This window comes from Periplaneta americana, chromosome 1, assembly GCF_040183065.1.
Source record: "Periplaneta americana isolate PAMFEO1 chromosome 1, P.americana_PAMFEO1_priV1, whole genome shotgun sequence".
NCBI classification, from domain to species: domain Eukaryota; kingdom Metazoa; phylum Arthropoda; class Insecta; order Blattodea; family Blattidae; genus Periplaneta; species Periplaneta americana.
In genome coordinates, this window is record NC_091117.1 from 172,974,876 (window position 1) to 172,991,554 (window position 16,679).

At 37.4% G+C, this 16,679-nt stretch overlaps 1 protein-coding gene across 1 annotated transcript in view; it reads left to right on the plus strand.

Moving 5' to 3' along the window:
- The window catches only part of LOC138704132 (cysteine dioxygenase type 1), a 48,300-nt gene that overhangs the window by 9,608 nt on the left and 22,013 nt on the right, over window positions 1-16,679 (plus strand). The window contains exon 2 of the mRNA XM_069832086.1: window positions 10,238-10,492. Within this exon, the coding sequence (XP_069688187.1) occupies window positions 10,257-10,492 (236 nt within the window). The 5' untranslated portion in view covers window positions 10,238-10,256. The remainder of the gene's footprint in view (window positions 1-10,237; window positions 10,493-16,679) is intronic.

The window sequence follows — 16,679 nt, forward strand, 5'->3', positions numbered from 1 at the left end:
CATTATAGTAAATTTTCATTTTATTTAACAATACTGCTCCATTTCATAATTGTACGTCTAAAAAAGAAACAATAATGGTTTTTGCACAAAACCAAACTAATTTTTCTCTAATGCAAAATTTTAATCTCTCCCGCTTCCGTATGGCAATATCATTTTAAAAGAAATTTCTGGTTGTGTGATTTTCGAAACGGGGTAAGAGACTCCCAGTTTCTAATAATCGTTGAGAAACTGCTACAAAAGTTCGTCGATTAAGTAACCTTCTTTACGGAAAACGTTGGCGGTACATCCTTCTTGCCTCACTTGAATTACGACGACTTTCTCCATAAATTAATAATATGTGATATTCCTGAATTGTAAGTTGTTTATCGAATACCTGTACTGAACTGCCATCCGCTCGGCAGAAGACCTATGGACAGGGAGCTTGAACTCAGCTCAGCTGTACGTCCGTGCAGAGTACGTAAGCTGAATGAATCCTGCTGAACACGTTGCCACGTCTATCACGCCAGAATATTAACAAACTTAAGCATGCATTATCATTTAATTTCACGGAAACGTAATAGAAGACACTAATATTTATTTAAACTAAAATTAACTCTTAGCTAGATATAACTACTGATGTAACTGTTTTCGTAATTTTACTAACGATATAAGCAGTATAACGCAAATAAAATAAGGAAAGAATTTTTTTTTTCTGGGAAAACTATAAAGTTTTGATCCTATGTTGTATGAACATTTGTTGATCCTGTGGACCGTCCCCGACGACTGTAAACAGGACGGTACTTACACCCCTTACCGTATACCATGTTGTCGATTGCGTTAAATTCCTCAAATGGTGTTTTGAGCGGAACACACTAATTATACGATCATATTCATCTTCATCTTCTCTGTCGTGTTCATCACAGGTGTCATAAAAAGAAAAATTCTCCGGCTTTCGAAACACGGAATTCATGGGGTATCGCTCGAAGATCTCTTAATGATATCGGGTTTGCTGGTAAGATAAATGCTGCTGGTGTCTTTTGTTAATATTTATCTTTGAAGATTCTTTTAGCGGAAGGAACGGCAATATTTCTGATGGTACCCTCTCTGACTCACGCTGAATTTTATTTAAACAGGAGCGACAGCAGTTCGTTATTTGCATTTCGTTTAAGCTGCACACACCTGCCAAGTGTTTCAATCATTACTTCTTGGGATAGTGTATGATCGTGATTGTTTGACTTCAGTACCTACACATTACAACCGTTAGAGATTGTTATTATTACCCGGTTTGTGTAAATAGGTTTATTCCTACTAATCCAATATGCCCTTGTCCGTTTACTGTTTCTCGAATGTAAATTATACATGTATTCTTTATGAGCTGAAATGATGCCATATCTTGGAAAGGATTTCTCATTCTTTTCCATTAGTTCGATTACTGTTATCATCACAAATAGCTTCTAAACAATGTCAAACTCCAAGCGAAACACTCTTCACAAGTCTCTTCCTTAGCTCTTTTTCACAGAAGATGCTCCTTTTTCAATTGAAAGCTTTCTTTGCAATTGTTAAGGAACTTGTTATTCTTCATTATTAATGGATTCAGCTTTGAGAAAAAAAAGTATGACGAATTTTCAAATGTGTGTTGTTCTTACAAGACAATGTACCGGTTCACAAGTTCCTGATTGAATTGTAGAAAATTGATTAAGTTAGCTTGGAATTGATTGACCATCCCCCATATTCGACAGCTTCAGTCCGTTCGGACTATCACTTATTTCCGAAACTTAAAAAAAAAATTTAAAGGGGAGTAAAGAAGTTTTCATCGAATGAAGCAGCAAAAAGTGTTGTGGAAGAGTGTTTTATAGACGAAGACAATTTTTTAAGCCTTAGAATTGCTTATGACCGTGTGCTAGTAAGAGAATATACTTACAATAAGTGGTTGTTATATCAAATAAATAAATAAATATACATAAATAAATAATTTTTCACGCAAGTGAAGTAAGTAGGCATTAGACACACACACACACACACACACACACACACATGTTTCAATATACAGGGTGATTCACGAGGATTTACCGCCACTTACGAAGCTTATTTCCGAAGACATTCTGGGCAAACAATGTCATATAAGCATGTCTTCTAATCTCAGTATTTTCAGAATTTTCAGGAGCTAATTTGAAGTCGTTAGTAAAATACCTTCAGTTTCAAGGGCAAAAGAATATTACAAATAGAGAATGAATTATTCAGAAATATATATTTTTTTAATTGGCTAGTATTCTGAAGCTAAACATGTGTTCTTAATTGTTTTGTACAGATTTTGTTTTTAAAATTTTAACTAAAAAATTACACTCTTCTTACGCACTTATCACAAAATTGTTACAAATCACACGACTTTAGGAACTTGATTATTTACAGCTTAATTATCCCAAAGTATAGTCTTGAAGAATTTACAAGAGTGGCGTGATTTGTAACAATTGTTGTGACAAATCATTAAGGAAATTGTAATTTTGCAGTTAAAAATCGAAAAAAAATTCTGTACGAAGTAACAATGGAATTCACAACACATTTTTAGCTTCAGAATACTAGATAATTAAAGAAATAATACTTATGAATAGTTCACTCTTTATCTGTAATATTATTTTACACTTAAAACTAAAGAATAACCGGTCCACATCTGTGGAGTAATGGTCAGCGCATCTGGCCGCGAAACCAGGTGGCCCGGGTTCGATTCCCGGTCGCGGCAAGTTACCTGGTTGAGGTTTTTTCCGGGGTTTTCCCTCAACCCAATATGAGCAAATGCTGGGTAACTTTCGGTGCTGGACCCCGGACTCATTTCACCGGCATTATCACCTTCATCTCATTCAGACGCTAAATAACCAGAGATGTTGATAAAGCGTCGTAAAATAACCTACTACTCTCTCTCCCTAAAGAATAACGGTATTTTACAAACAACTTCAAATTAGTGTAACTCTGAAAATATTGAGATTAGCACACATGTTTATATAACATTTTTTGTTCAGAAATAAGCTCCGTAAGTGGCGGTAAATCCTCGTGAATCACCCTGCATAGAAACTATTTCATTTTAGGCGATGAACATATCAATACCGCCTCGTTTATTAAATATTCGTGATTAATCAGATTTTTAATAATAATAATACTTACTTACTGCCTTTTAAGGAACTCGGAGGTTCATTGCCGCCCTCACATAAGCCCGCAATAATAATAATAATAATAATAATAATAATAATAATAATAATAATAATAATAATAATAATAACAATAATAATAATAGAAGAAGAGATCTAAAATTATAAAACAAATTAGACCTAATTTATAGACTGAATAAAAATATTGCTAGAGCTATGAAAATATGGTTTCCAGGTATAGCTCTCTTTAAAGCTGAATGTGCACTCAATGTCGGGCTATTGACGTCTTGTCAACCCACATATGGATATAAAGAGAATAATTGGCCCGGGGTTTGATACAGTTCTTGGGTAGCTCAGTCGGTAGAGCACTGGCGAGCTTAGCCAAAGGTCCCGGGTTCGATACCCGGTCCAGGAATAGTTTTTCCCTCGAAATTATTCACTGCTAGAGCTATCTTTACGAGTAAAATGCAAGTCAAACACTAAAAGAAATGAGTAAAGCCTTTTTAAAAGATTATTGAACAGGTTTAATTAACGACGAAAAGGATCGTTAGGTCCGTAGGCCCTACCACTTAAAAGTTGCGTTTTAATAAATTTGTACTTACTAAAATGTATAGCTAATTTAGGCGATGATCTGAGCTATGTGAAAAAAATTATGAAATGAGAGACGGAAGGATATTACTTCACAGAAGACAAAAGATGCCGTTACCAGTGCTGAGATAATTCGTATTGTTGACCGGCCAGATTTAGGATCACGACCTCGAAGCCTTTCTTTGCGTCATGTAGTCTTTAGACGATAACACTGATATGTTGTAAATAAGAGTAATTTACGCCGTTAAGTAATAGATATTGCGAGAATAACACGTTACAAGGTTGATAAAGTAGGCTACGAGTGATTTTGTTAAATTTTTCTCACTTATTCCGTCATGAAAGTAGAATTGGCATGTATCCTATATTAATTCCCTTTCGAGCTATAGGCAGTCGTAAATTATTGTAGTCTTCGTGCTGTGTATGACCGTTAGAATATTCAAACCCAACCGACAAGCCATCAAGTGACAGTTATTGTCCTAGTCCAGGGATGTCAAAGCGCCTGCACTGCGTGCTCTCAGAGCGATGATTGTACAGTAGTGGCAAAAAAACCGGACCGACCCTTGTAGCTGATTTCAGAACCTTGTTTACACAGAGCACGATAGACTGGTAACTAAGACTTTCGTGGTTCGAATCCTGCCTGGGAAGGAAACTTTTTTTTCCTTATCCAAATTTATTCCCAATACTTTTCGATTTCTGGTGAAATTCATGTTCTGGGAATAATAAGTTAATTAAGTAGTAAAATATCGCTGCAATCGAAAAGCATTGGGAATAAATTTGAATAAGAAACAAAAAAAAGCTTCCTTCCCAGGCAGGATTCGAACCACGAAAGTCTTAATTACCAGTCTATCGTGCTCTGGAGTGAACAAGGCTCTGAAATCAGCTATAAGGGTCGGTCCGGTTTTTTTTTGCCATTACTGTACTTTATCTTGCTAAAAAGTGAACCTTGCTGGATTTGTATTGCTTGTAATATGAGCATGTAATACAGGCGCTTTGACATCCCTGCCCTAGTGAACGCCATTATTGTCCCATGAAATCAAACTTATTCACTTATAATCACTAAATCAATCAAAAACATGCAGAGTCCTGTTTTAAAACCAATTCTTTGAATATTCCGTCGTACAAAGAAATCTATGACAACATGCTTTACTAAGTTATAACTTACAACAAGTTACTCTTTTGTACTCAGTGATGTTGCCAATAAGTTGAACTTTGATCTCGGAATGTGGATGACGTTTTCTGGACTGGAAAAAATGAGGAAAGATGAGATATCAGATAAAGATGGAACAAATTCTCTATAACGTTATGGCGACGTTTTTAAAATGCTCCAACAGCAAATAAAACGAAGACATGATTTAAAATTTTCAACTGACTCATAGAGCAAACAGGTGTGTGTGTGTGTGTGTGTGTGTGTATGTTGGTGTTTGTTGGTGTGTGTTTTGGTGTTTGTTGGTGCGTGTGTGTTGGTGTTTGTTGGTGCGTGTGTGTGTTGGTGTTTGTTGGTGCGTGTGTGTGTTGGTGTTTGTTGGTGTTTGTTGGTGCGTGTGTGTTGGTGTTTGTTGGTGCGTGTGTATTGGTGTTTGTTGGTGTGTGTGTTAGTGTTTGTTGGTGCGTGTGTGTTGGTGTTTGTTGGTGTGTGTTGGTGTTTGTTGGTGCGTGTGTATTGGTGTTTGTTGGTGTGTGTGTTAATGTTTGTTGGTGCGTGTGTGTGTTGGTGTTTGTTGGTGTGTGTGTTGGTGTTTGTTGGTGCGTGTGTGTTGGTGTTTGTTGGTGCGTGTGTGTGTTGGTGTTTGTTGGTGCGTGTGTGTGTTGGTGTTTGTTGGTGCGTGTGTTGGTGTTTGTTGGTGTGTGTGTTAGTGTTTGTTGGTGCGTGTGTGTTGGTGTTTGTTGGTGTGTGTGTTGGTGTTTGTTGGTGTGTGTGTTGGTGTTTGTTGGTGCGTGTGTGTGTTGGTGTTTGTTGGTGTGTGTGTTGGTGTTTGTTGGTGCATGTGTGTTGGTGTTTGTTGGTGCGTGTGTGTTGGTGTTTGTTGGTGCGTGTGTATTGGTGTTTGTTGGTGTGTGTGTGTTAGTGTTTGTTGGTGCGTGTGTGTGTTGGTGTTTGTTGGTGCGTGTGTATTGGTGTTTGTTGGTGTGTGTGTGTTAGTGTTTGTTGGTGCGTGTGTGTTGGTGTTTGTTGGTGAGTGTGTGTGTTGGTGTTTGTTGGTGCGTGTGTGTGTTGGTGTTTGTTGGTGTGTGTGTTGGTGTTTGTTGGTGCGTGTGTGTGTTGGTGTTTGTTGGTGTGTGTGTTGGTGTTTGTTGGTGCGTGTGTGTTGGTGTTTGTTGGTGCGTGTGTATTGGTGTTTGTTGGTGTGTGTGTTAGTGTTTGTTGATGCGTGTGTGTGTTGGTGTTTGTTGGTGCGTGTGTGTTGGTGTTTGTTGGTGCGTGTGTGTGTTGGTGTTTGTTGGTGCGTGTGTGTGTTGGTGTTTGTTGGTGTTTGTTGGTGCGTGTGTATTGGTGTTTGTTGGTGCGTGTGTTGGTGTTTGTTGGTGCGTGTGTGTGTTGGTGTTTGTTGGTGTGTGTGTTGGTGTTTGTTGGTGCATGTGTGTTGGTGTTTGTTGGTGCGTGTGTGTTGGTGTTTATTCGTGCGTGTGTATTGGTGTTTGTTGGTGTGTGTGTTAGTGTTTGTTGGTGCGTGTGTGTGTTGGTGTTTGTTGGTGTGTGTGTTGGTGCGTGTGTGTGTTGGTGTTTGTTGGTGCGTGTGTGTTGGTGTGTGTTGGTGTTTGTTAGTTCGTGTGTGTGTTGGTGTTTGTTGTTGTGTGTGTTGGTGTTTGTTGGTGTGTGTGTGTGTGTGTTGGTGTGTGCTGGTGTGTGTGTTGTTGTGTGTTGGTGTGTATTGTTGTGTGTTGGTGTGTGTGTGTGTGTGTGTATTTTTTACCTTGGAATTATTTTTGACGACTAATTAATCTGGAAAAACACTTTTTATGCTTCGGAAGAACTAAGTATTCTGACAACGACTTGCTGGATGTAAATGACTAAGTTTCTGAACCACATTAAACACAATATACTTACAAACATTATCCCTATATTCACATAGTGTTGTGAAATTGTCATTACCGCTCCGAAGGTAAACTCAACATGCTAGCACTAATCGAAAATTGGACTCTACGATTGATAATCTAACAGTGAAAATAACATCCACTGATACAATATGGCTGTCACAAGCGACAAATCCATACAAAAAATAATATAAGAAAATACAGTGTTTTATTCGATTCTTAAAGACGCTGTATTTAGCGTCAATGGAATTAATGATAGCGAGATGCCATTTGTCGAGGTGAGGCCGAGAATTCGCTACCTGACACAATAAACCTGTAATGAAAACAAGAACGATAATTGGAAACGGAGGACGTGAAAGTGAAGATTTTTGATTCGCAATCAACAGAGGACAAAAACGGCTATGCATATCGATATGTACAGTATGTCAATAACGATATGTAAAGTCGAGATTACATATTCTGATGTTATATGTGTATAACTGACCAATGACGTTCTCTCATAAGAACTAACCAGCCAACATAAACACAGGTTAACCAACTTCAGAATTTAAGACAAAGAATATTTAAGAATTCAATTCACGTGGTAATCTGGTCACATTTATACGCGTAGCATATATTGAAAGTGATTCTACTGAATTTCCGAGTTAGTTAGAAATGATACATGAAGAAGAAATTATATCATGGCCTCCTTGCTACAAAATATATGACGTTCAAATAGCTTTATCATGGCGACAAAATGAATCCAGTAGGTTGTGATCGGAAACGAGTTGTATAGGTATCTTATTCAGTGATTTGGTTGGGACAAATATTTAGCCTATAGAAACTCGCCTTTTCAATTTAGAAATCGCCAAATGGACTCGTATTGGGTGCCAAGTTCATGTTTCATGTTTCCGGCGTTCCTGTCCAACTAAACCACTGATCTCATTAAAAAAAATAAATAATAATAATAATAATAATAATAATAATAATAATAATAATAATAATAATCCTGAGTTTATTAATTATTTATTCACGAAATAGTCTTAAAACGCGAGATATTCATGTCAAAACCTCTTGCGTTACTGTTATTACTTATTCATGACAATGTTAGAATTGAGAAGGTCGTCTGTATCATTTCCTAATGTATTGATATCACTGTATTCATACATGAGAATAGGCGTTATTCACCAGCTTTGGTCCACACGTGTGGAGTAACGGTTAGCGCGTCTGGCCGCGAAAGCAGGTGACCCGGGTTCGATTCCCGGTCGGGGCAAGTTACGTGGTTGAGGTTTTTTCCGAGGTTTCCCCTCAACTCATTATGAGCAAATGCTGGGTAACTTTCGGTCCTGGACCCCGGACTCCTTTCACCGGTATTATCACCTTCATCTCATTCCTACACTAAATAACCTAAGATGTTGTTGAAGTGTAAAATAACCTAAAAAAAAAAAAAATTCACCAGCTGTCATGGTTTTGTTGGTGTTATGTTGAGACGAGAAATCGAGTTTTTTGTTAACTGAACTTCAAGACAGCTTTTTAATTTCTTCCTTTGTTTTATTATTTCATGTTCATCTCTTTCACTATTTCGTTCTCTGCTGTAAGAAGGCTATTCGTTCTTGTGTTTGTCTCTTTGGCTACTTATCTATGCTTTCGTAGAAGGTGCAGCGTATATTCTGTTATCTGGTAAACAATCTATTGATCTTGCGTGAGATTTGCCTCTATGATCGTAAACACATCAATAGAGTATTTTCTGAAGGTCACTTCTACTTCGTTAGCCTATCCGCTTGAGGACTCAGAATTCTCGTTCGCTCTAATAAGAACGGTTTATTCTTGCTCTATGACTATCGTATGTCTTTATTTTTATTTCTCTCTGGGCCAGAGTTATGCCACAGTTGAAAATCACTCTGGTGTAAAAGGCGATGTCCAGGAGGTGTGTATCTCTTTTAACCGAAAAGTAGATTAATTGACATAGAAATGTGTCATTGTTTATCAAGTTCTTGATTAAATAATAATATATTTACTATATTTTGAATCTCTTCTTATAAATTATAGGTATTATACAAATTTTAAGGTTATTTTTATATTCATTAATTTTTATTTCTACGTCATATTTGGTGATGGTAATGAGTAGAACCCGGATGTTTGGCAAAATGCCTTTTTTAGTGGGTGGAAGTAAATCATTATTTTCATGGATATAAATGTGATTTGAGGTAAATCAAAGTGAAAGGACTAATTTTTATTTTGCCTATTTTGCCTTTTTAAGGTGTTTCTTGCTAATACAATAATAAATATCCTTTTTTTGTCATTTTAAAGCAATATTTCTTGTTTCCATGTTGAATCTTTCGTACACTACTTTTAACACTTGAATATAAATACCGGTAATTGATTAAATGGCGATCTTACTCGTGTTAATTATGTAAGCATGTGCGGCTTACAGCTATTTCGGTGCTACTTGACACCATCCTCAGAGCCTTCTGTGTCTCTGCGTCATCTCAACTTCGCTGCCTGTTGTGTGGGTGCGTTCGTGTGATGAAGAGTTGTGTCAAATAGTGTGTGAAATACAGACATGGGAATCTTACACATACAACCCAAAAACCAAAAACTCAACACACTAGAACAATATGAAATATACAGACACACTAAAACACACCCTAATCAAATTCTCAACACACAGATCAATTTCAGAACACACACACTATTTGACACAACTCTTCATCACACGAACGCACCCACACAACAGGCAGCGAAGTTGAGATGACGCCGAGACACAGAAGGCTCTGAGGATGGTGTCAATTAGCGCCGAAACAGCTGTAAGCCGCACATGCTTACATAATTAACACGAGTAAGATCGCCATTTAATCAATTATTTCTTGTTTATTTGCAAAAATTAACTATAATGTAATGTGTACAACATTTAAATATATTAAAAAATGACTCACTTTACTAACAGCAGTGAATAAAAGTAATTTATTTCGGTGCTTAATCTGCTAATAATCGTGCTTTATTACTATTGGTGTAATATATACTTTATGCTTATGTTAGTGAATTTGGTGCCGATGGAACAGTTTTGTTACGTAAAGTTTGTGAAAAGACAGTTAATGACGAAGAAAAGTGTTTTATAATTCAACATGTGTCAACTACGAAGTAAAAATGTGAGTTATGTTGATATAATTTAAATTCATTGCTAAAATATATTATGCCTTTTTAAAATTTATAATCCCTTTTTCAAAATTGATTGTGCCTTTTTTTACGTTTTTATTGCCTTTTTGCTGCCTATTTCAACTGTTATAAATACCTAAACATCCGGACTCTAGTAATGATGACCATGACCATGACCATGATGACCATGACGACCATGATAATTACCGCACTATGACATTGACCATGCCATGACAATGACCATACCGTGACAATGACTATGCCATGACAATGATCATGACGACGAAAAAGACGACGATGATCGCGGCGACGATGACACTGAATTTACTCTAGAAGAATTAATATATTTTCAATTTCTGCAGGAACGAATCAACGCAAAGGATGGAGTCGGTGATACAGAAGAACTACATCAATAACACCTACAGCAATGGCCCATACCTAAAACTGAAACCTTGCGTGAAGACACCGACGGTGGAGACGCTGCAGGACCTGATACGAGAGCTACATGTTGTGTTTGAGTCTGACTCTGTCAATGTTGAGTACGTGCACCACCTCATGTCCAGCTACAAGAGCAACCCGGCCGAGTGGCGTAGGTTTGCCAAATTTGACAGATACAGGTGAGAGAAGACCTTTATGAAAAGTTCCATCCTCAGTAAACCAGTAAATATGTAGTGATAAACAACCGATATATGATAAATTAATACAGGGACATCATTTTATTTTTACTTCAATTTTTATTGTACCTGAGTTTTTGAATGTACTCCACTCCCACCCCCCTCTACTAGTAAGCTTCCATCCGTTCTCCACACAGAACCAAGACCGCGTAAGCAGTACTGAGATACTGAGTATAGTACGTTCCAGAAATATGTTCGCGTTTTCCAGTGACGAAAGAGCTATCAAAATATTGAATCATATTTTCGCACAGGTACTGTCGTCCGTTTGCCTACGTCGCATCCCGGTTTCCCCCACCTGCTTCTGTTCATCCCTCTGTAAAGTCTAGTAGCTGGGCAGGATTTGGACGTCTACGTAATATTATACAACTGTTTAAAATAACTTAAATGAAAGGGCCTTGTTAAGTAATTAACTGTCACGTGATTTCCCTCCTTTTCTACGACCCTGCGACAAAACCACTTGAACGGACAGTAGATAGAATTTCTGAGTACTTTTATCTTTTCGGATCGGGCAGAAGTGAAGACTGAATTTACAGAACGCAAGGTACTCCTTTATAGAGTAGGTATAGAATTATTTCAACATGAATTACTCGTACGAAGGACGAAACTGGTAATTGGAATTAAGTACAATAGTCTATAGCGCGATAATATGCACAAAAAACTGAAGCCTGTATCGAAATGAACGGTCACCATTTTCAAAAATGTGTTTAAATATCGATATTATGATTGTTTTTCAATTTAACTTAATTCTCTATATTGTACGGTAATGTGCTGTAACAGTACAATATACACTGCATAATGAATACGTCCGAATGGATAGCTCAATTCGTGAGTAAAAACACTAAGTGTTAATACAGTACTGTATTTTGATTAAAGAAAAACCTAATGAAAATTATCAAACTCAAAATGCGATATTTCCTAGTTTACATAAATGGATGAACTACTTTTTTTCCTTCCTATACCTAGTAAATTGATTTGTATTTTACGCCAGTATCATCGAACTCCAGTTTTGGAAGGGGGGGGGCAAGCGGTGTTTCCGGTTCTAGACCTTTAATCCAAAGGTATAGCCAGGTTAATATTAAAAACTTTGTAAAAATAAAATGATGTCCCTGTACAAGATTTATATATGTGTGTTACGTATAGCTTTCTAAAAAAATATGTTTACTTGATACAGATAGATAGGCCTACCTAGCGAAGTTTTCCTTGTCAGTATTACTGATTAATATTATCTCAAAGTGGTTGCGTTACGCCACCGTGTGATATCTTGGATCCTATCACTGTGAGGGATATAGTCTTAAGTGATGCTAGCCGTTGAATCCAAAGATCATGGATTCAACCGGACCGAAGGTGCTAGATTTTATTGGCGAGTCCATTAAGTTACGCCAAGGGTTGTTCAGGTTAGTCTGTCGCCTGGAGTCAGAGCGATCAGATGTCACGCATGCGGTATAGCGTTGTGTTTCCAGTACAGTTAAGCCAGGCCTGCACAAACAGCGCTCCTTCAGAGCGGGAGAGCTGTGTTTACCGCTCGCCGAAACGGAGAGGAAGATACGTCAGAATGACATAGACTTGATATAGGTAGAGGAGAGGGAAACGACCACTCACGTCAGTTATCTAGTGGAGTGCAGTGTGTAGGCCTATTCTCAGTACCCTTTCACGTTGCTTACCTACTGCTACAGTACAGCATGGAGGAATCTAAAAGACTGAACGTAACATTTAACGATTTACAGCTCGAACTTATTGATCTTCATTGTGACCTAAGGGATAAAGATCGTTTGAATACTACTACTAGCCTGGTTGAGTTTTACAAGACTAAACATTAGCAATAATATCCACGACTACACAAGCTGGCTGTGAAAATGATTGCTATGTTTGGCTCAACATTTATATTTGTGAGCAACTGTTTTCTATAATCAACTTTAAAAAGGCAGACATCGAACATTTGTAACTGATGTTTCATTATGATCAGTAGACTACTGTTTCTTTCAGCTGCCAACAGCATAAAACCTCATTTTGATGTACTGATAAATAAAAATATAACAAAATGATATTGTACATTTAAGTAGCTATAGAATTTCTATTATTTCTGTAAAATAAATATTTCTTTATTAATTAATAATAGTCCAAGATAGTTTTGCAAACACTGAACGGGAATTCATTTCATAAATACTCGTAATAGTACTTCCTTTTATGTATATTTTGTACGAGATCACCCCTTCTTCCGTCCACCCTTATACAGAGCGCAGCTAATATCTGCAATCCGCTCATGCGCTGTGAGCCGGCTCGGAGAGCGCAAACCTTGTGCAGGCCTGAGTTAAGCTATACTGAGTCCTTTTACCGACCGCTCGCCCTTATCCCTACTTCGGAACTCTCCCCACTACTCCTATTACTTCCCCTCTTTCGCGTCGCTGAGCTGTCAGGACTAAATAATCGGTCTGTACATGGCTTCCTTTGGGAAAGAATTGTGTGTCCCAATTAGTACATTTATGGTACGTAAAAGAGCTCTGTTTTAGATTGAGGGCTACAGATAAAATCTGTTGGCCATTTCTTATCCACGTTGAATTTCGACGCTGGAAAAGCTCTGCAGCTCAAAATATCGTTAAAAATACTACTCCAACTTCTTGATCGATCTTGTAGTATATTTACATTAGCCTATATAGGCCTAGTAATGGTAGGCGCTTTTCTCCAATAGTAACTGAAAGCACGTCCATTGCATAATATTTAGGCCTATTCTTTGTTGTCCTGTGCTGATCACATGTCCAAAAATTCTCGCTACTTACGAATAGCTGAAGTTAATTCAAAATGCTTGCGTTAGTGAGGACGGAAAGAATCAAGAATCCAGTCCTTGAAGTAGGTGGTGGAGATAGTAGTGGTGTTGGTTCGTTTGTGAAATATTCCAAATCAATTCGTCTCTTTCGCCGAACGTACACATTAAATGAGCCGTTATAAGTCAACTGGTTGATGGTATAAATAGGGTGTTGTGAACGAAAATGTTCCCACGGCTCCAACCGACTATTTCCACTACTCCCATCTGTCATCTCTAAGCAATTTACTTGTGTACTTAAGATGTCAGAGTGTTTGTATGTCTCTCTTTTACCTTAGCTTCTTGTGAAGAAGATTTTACCTTTTCAGTGTTGCCATGCAAATGGATAAAATGCTGGAGAACCACATTTTTTTTTAAATACGCTCTTTGTTTCCATTGTAACATTTTATTAAATATTGTAATTGTCCAATAACACTGATGAGAATGTTCGACTATTAGTAACAGAAGAAAAGTTCATATTAAGCACCACCACCACCACCACCACCACCACCACCACCATCAATCAGTTTCGGTCTCAGTAGACTAATGTAGGTCTAATTTTTTCAAGAGTTTCCCAAAGGGTATACCCGCATTCTACCGATATGGTTTTTCAGTCTTTGTTTATATTTGCTAGGGAAAGTGATGGCAGATGTCATTCGTTTTGTAAAATATTTTCATTTTCTTTTTATCTAAAATTGTGCAACTTGCCGATTTACGCATAAAACTTGGTTTTGCCAAACGTTTATATTTCGGTATAATAATAATAATAACAATAATAATAATAATAATAATAATAATAATAATAATAATAATAATGTGCTGCCACGGTGGTCTAGTGACTAGAACGCTGGACTTATAATCCTGTGGATCCGGGTTCGACTCCGGTGTACCCCCGATTTATAACTTGTGTTGGGCAAGCCTGTGGCCCAGGTAACACAGGGGTTTTCTCCAGGAACTCCGGTGCCCCTGTGAAATCCCAACAAATCTCCATAATCATCTCATCTCATCGCGGGTGTAGCGTAGATCAGCCTCTTATGGCGCACCCTGGCAACGACTGTCGGTAAATGGTCTACATCAGCAGTGGCGAAGAAGAGTTCGTGCGCCGAGCCACTGTGTAACCTGCAACGTGCATAGCACCTGTGGAGGGAGGCGGACACCCGAAGGGGAAATAAAGCAACTGTCTGACTCAGTAACGGATTTTCATTTTCCTTACGTCCAGCATTTAAATATAATTTTATATAGTACAAGACTACAAACTAATGTTTCGTACGTACAACGAAAAGAAAAATGTACAAGAAAACATAGGCCAAATTATCACGACCTGAAATTAACTGTCTTCAGAATGTCTCTGCGACAGAGTTTCAAAATCAGGAATTATGTCATTTACTGCCAGACGTAGTTGATAACGAAGGTGTTTGTCTGTCAGTCGTGATCTACATTTGGTTTTAACTATTTTCATTATTGAAAATAATTTTTCACAAACGTAAGTTGTAGCGAACATGGCTTCAACAGAGCAAGCGAAAGAACGAAGCTTCGGATACTTATTTTTTGACAAAGATTTGAAAAGTTCAACATCTGTCAAGTCCTTACATCTAGCTTTCATTGCAACATCACATTGTAAATCTATGAATTCAAATTGAAGATCTAACCGCATCATTCGTATATCTACTGAAAAAGGGTCGACGTACAGAGATGATGATGATGATGATGATGATGATGATGATAATGATGATAATGATGATAATGATGATAATAATAATAATAATAATAACAATCACCTTTCAATATTTCATAATGTGGGTGACATGTAGTATAATGCCGTTTTATCTTATACAACCGTTTCCTCGTAATACTTGTGCACAAATCATACATTTAATATTCTCACCATATTGGCAGCAAAAAAATGCGTCTTCCCATCCTACTTGAAACTTTCGTTTTTTTAGATGTACAGTACATGTATTGGAGAGAGACATTGCGACGATACGCCACTCGCAGATCAGAGGCAAATACAAATAGAACGGAGTTTGACTCCAGTAAGTGAGAGGGTGGGGGTTGTGGGAGGTAGGAATGCACAGGTATCACTGCGAGCCACAATGTGCTCATGAGTCGCATTTTCGCCGCGGCTGGTCTACATAACTGACTTCAAATGGGTGAATGACGTAAGTCAAGTACTCGCTATTAGTTTAATAATAATAATAATAATAATAATAATAATAATAATAATAATAATAATAATACTAATAATAATAATAATAATAATAAAACTTTAAAAATCTATCTACTTTAAGACGTCAGTTTCATTAATAATTGCTTTATTGATAAAATTAACTAAATTACTTTTTTTTTTCTTTCTTCTGTTTAACCTCCTCCTTGAAAGCTACGCATTGCGGCCTTACATGATCATGTAGTCAGTACGACGTAAAGTCACCGCTGAAACAATACAGGACAGTACATGACAAGGGGAAAACACCCAGTTCCATGGACCACAGATCGCTTGGTTGGGATGACCAGATTTGTTTGGCCCAAAAACGGATACCGTCAAGAAATCTAGATTAATCACAATAGTACCGTCAGCGTATAATATTAAATCATCTGCAAGTTAAAGGTTAAATGCAACAAAAGTAAACTTCAGGAAACAAAATTATTTTCTAGGAGCAATAATGGAGACGAATATTCCCCGGGGACAATAATTGAAAATAAGAAACTGTCTTCGTAAATAGAAAATGTCTGATTGATAGCCTTATTCTGGATCAACTTTTGGGATTTAAAGAGTCGGACTAGGGGTACTACGATGTTCGTAATGTGGTAATGCATGTCTTGCAAGTTTTTAAAATACATTTAATGAAGTCACAGAAGAATTGCTAACTGTTTTTGAAGAAAATGCGGGAGATTAAGGAATCGAAAAATTTCACATATAAAATTGACAAACATTCCTTTCACTTATCTACTAAAAACAACTTCATTCTACACTTCGCCAGCTAGGCTTCAATTACGAGTATTTTGAGACAGATTTCTCTCGTGTAATAGTTGAAGTCGACTGCAGTTTTCAGCTCTGATTTGATTAGCTGTGTCGTGCTCCTGTTTCGAACATCTGTCCAATTGTCAGTTGGGAGAGCGTTGGTACGTTTAACCAAAGGTCCCGGGTTCGATACCCGGTCCCGGAACAATTTTTCCCTCGAAATTATTCAAATTAACTTTACAGGGAGTTATACCTGAAAGCTTCATTTGCATAATACACGTCACTGTGCGTAACAGAAAGCCACAATTTAAGTCACACAGAGTTAGTGTGCACTCAATGTCGGTTGCTTGACGGTTGTCAGCCCACTTTGAGGT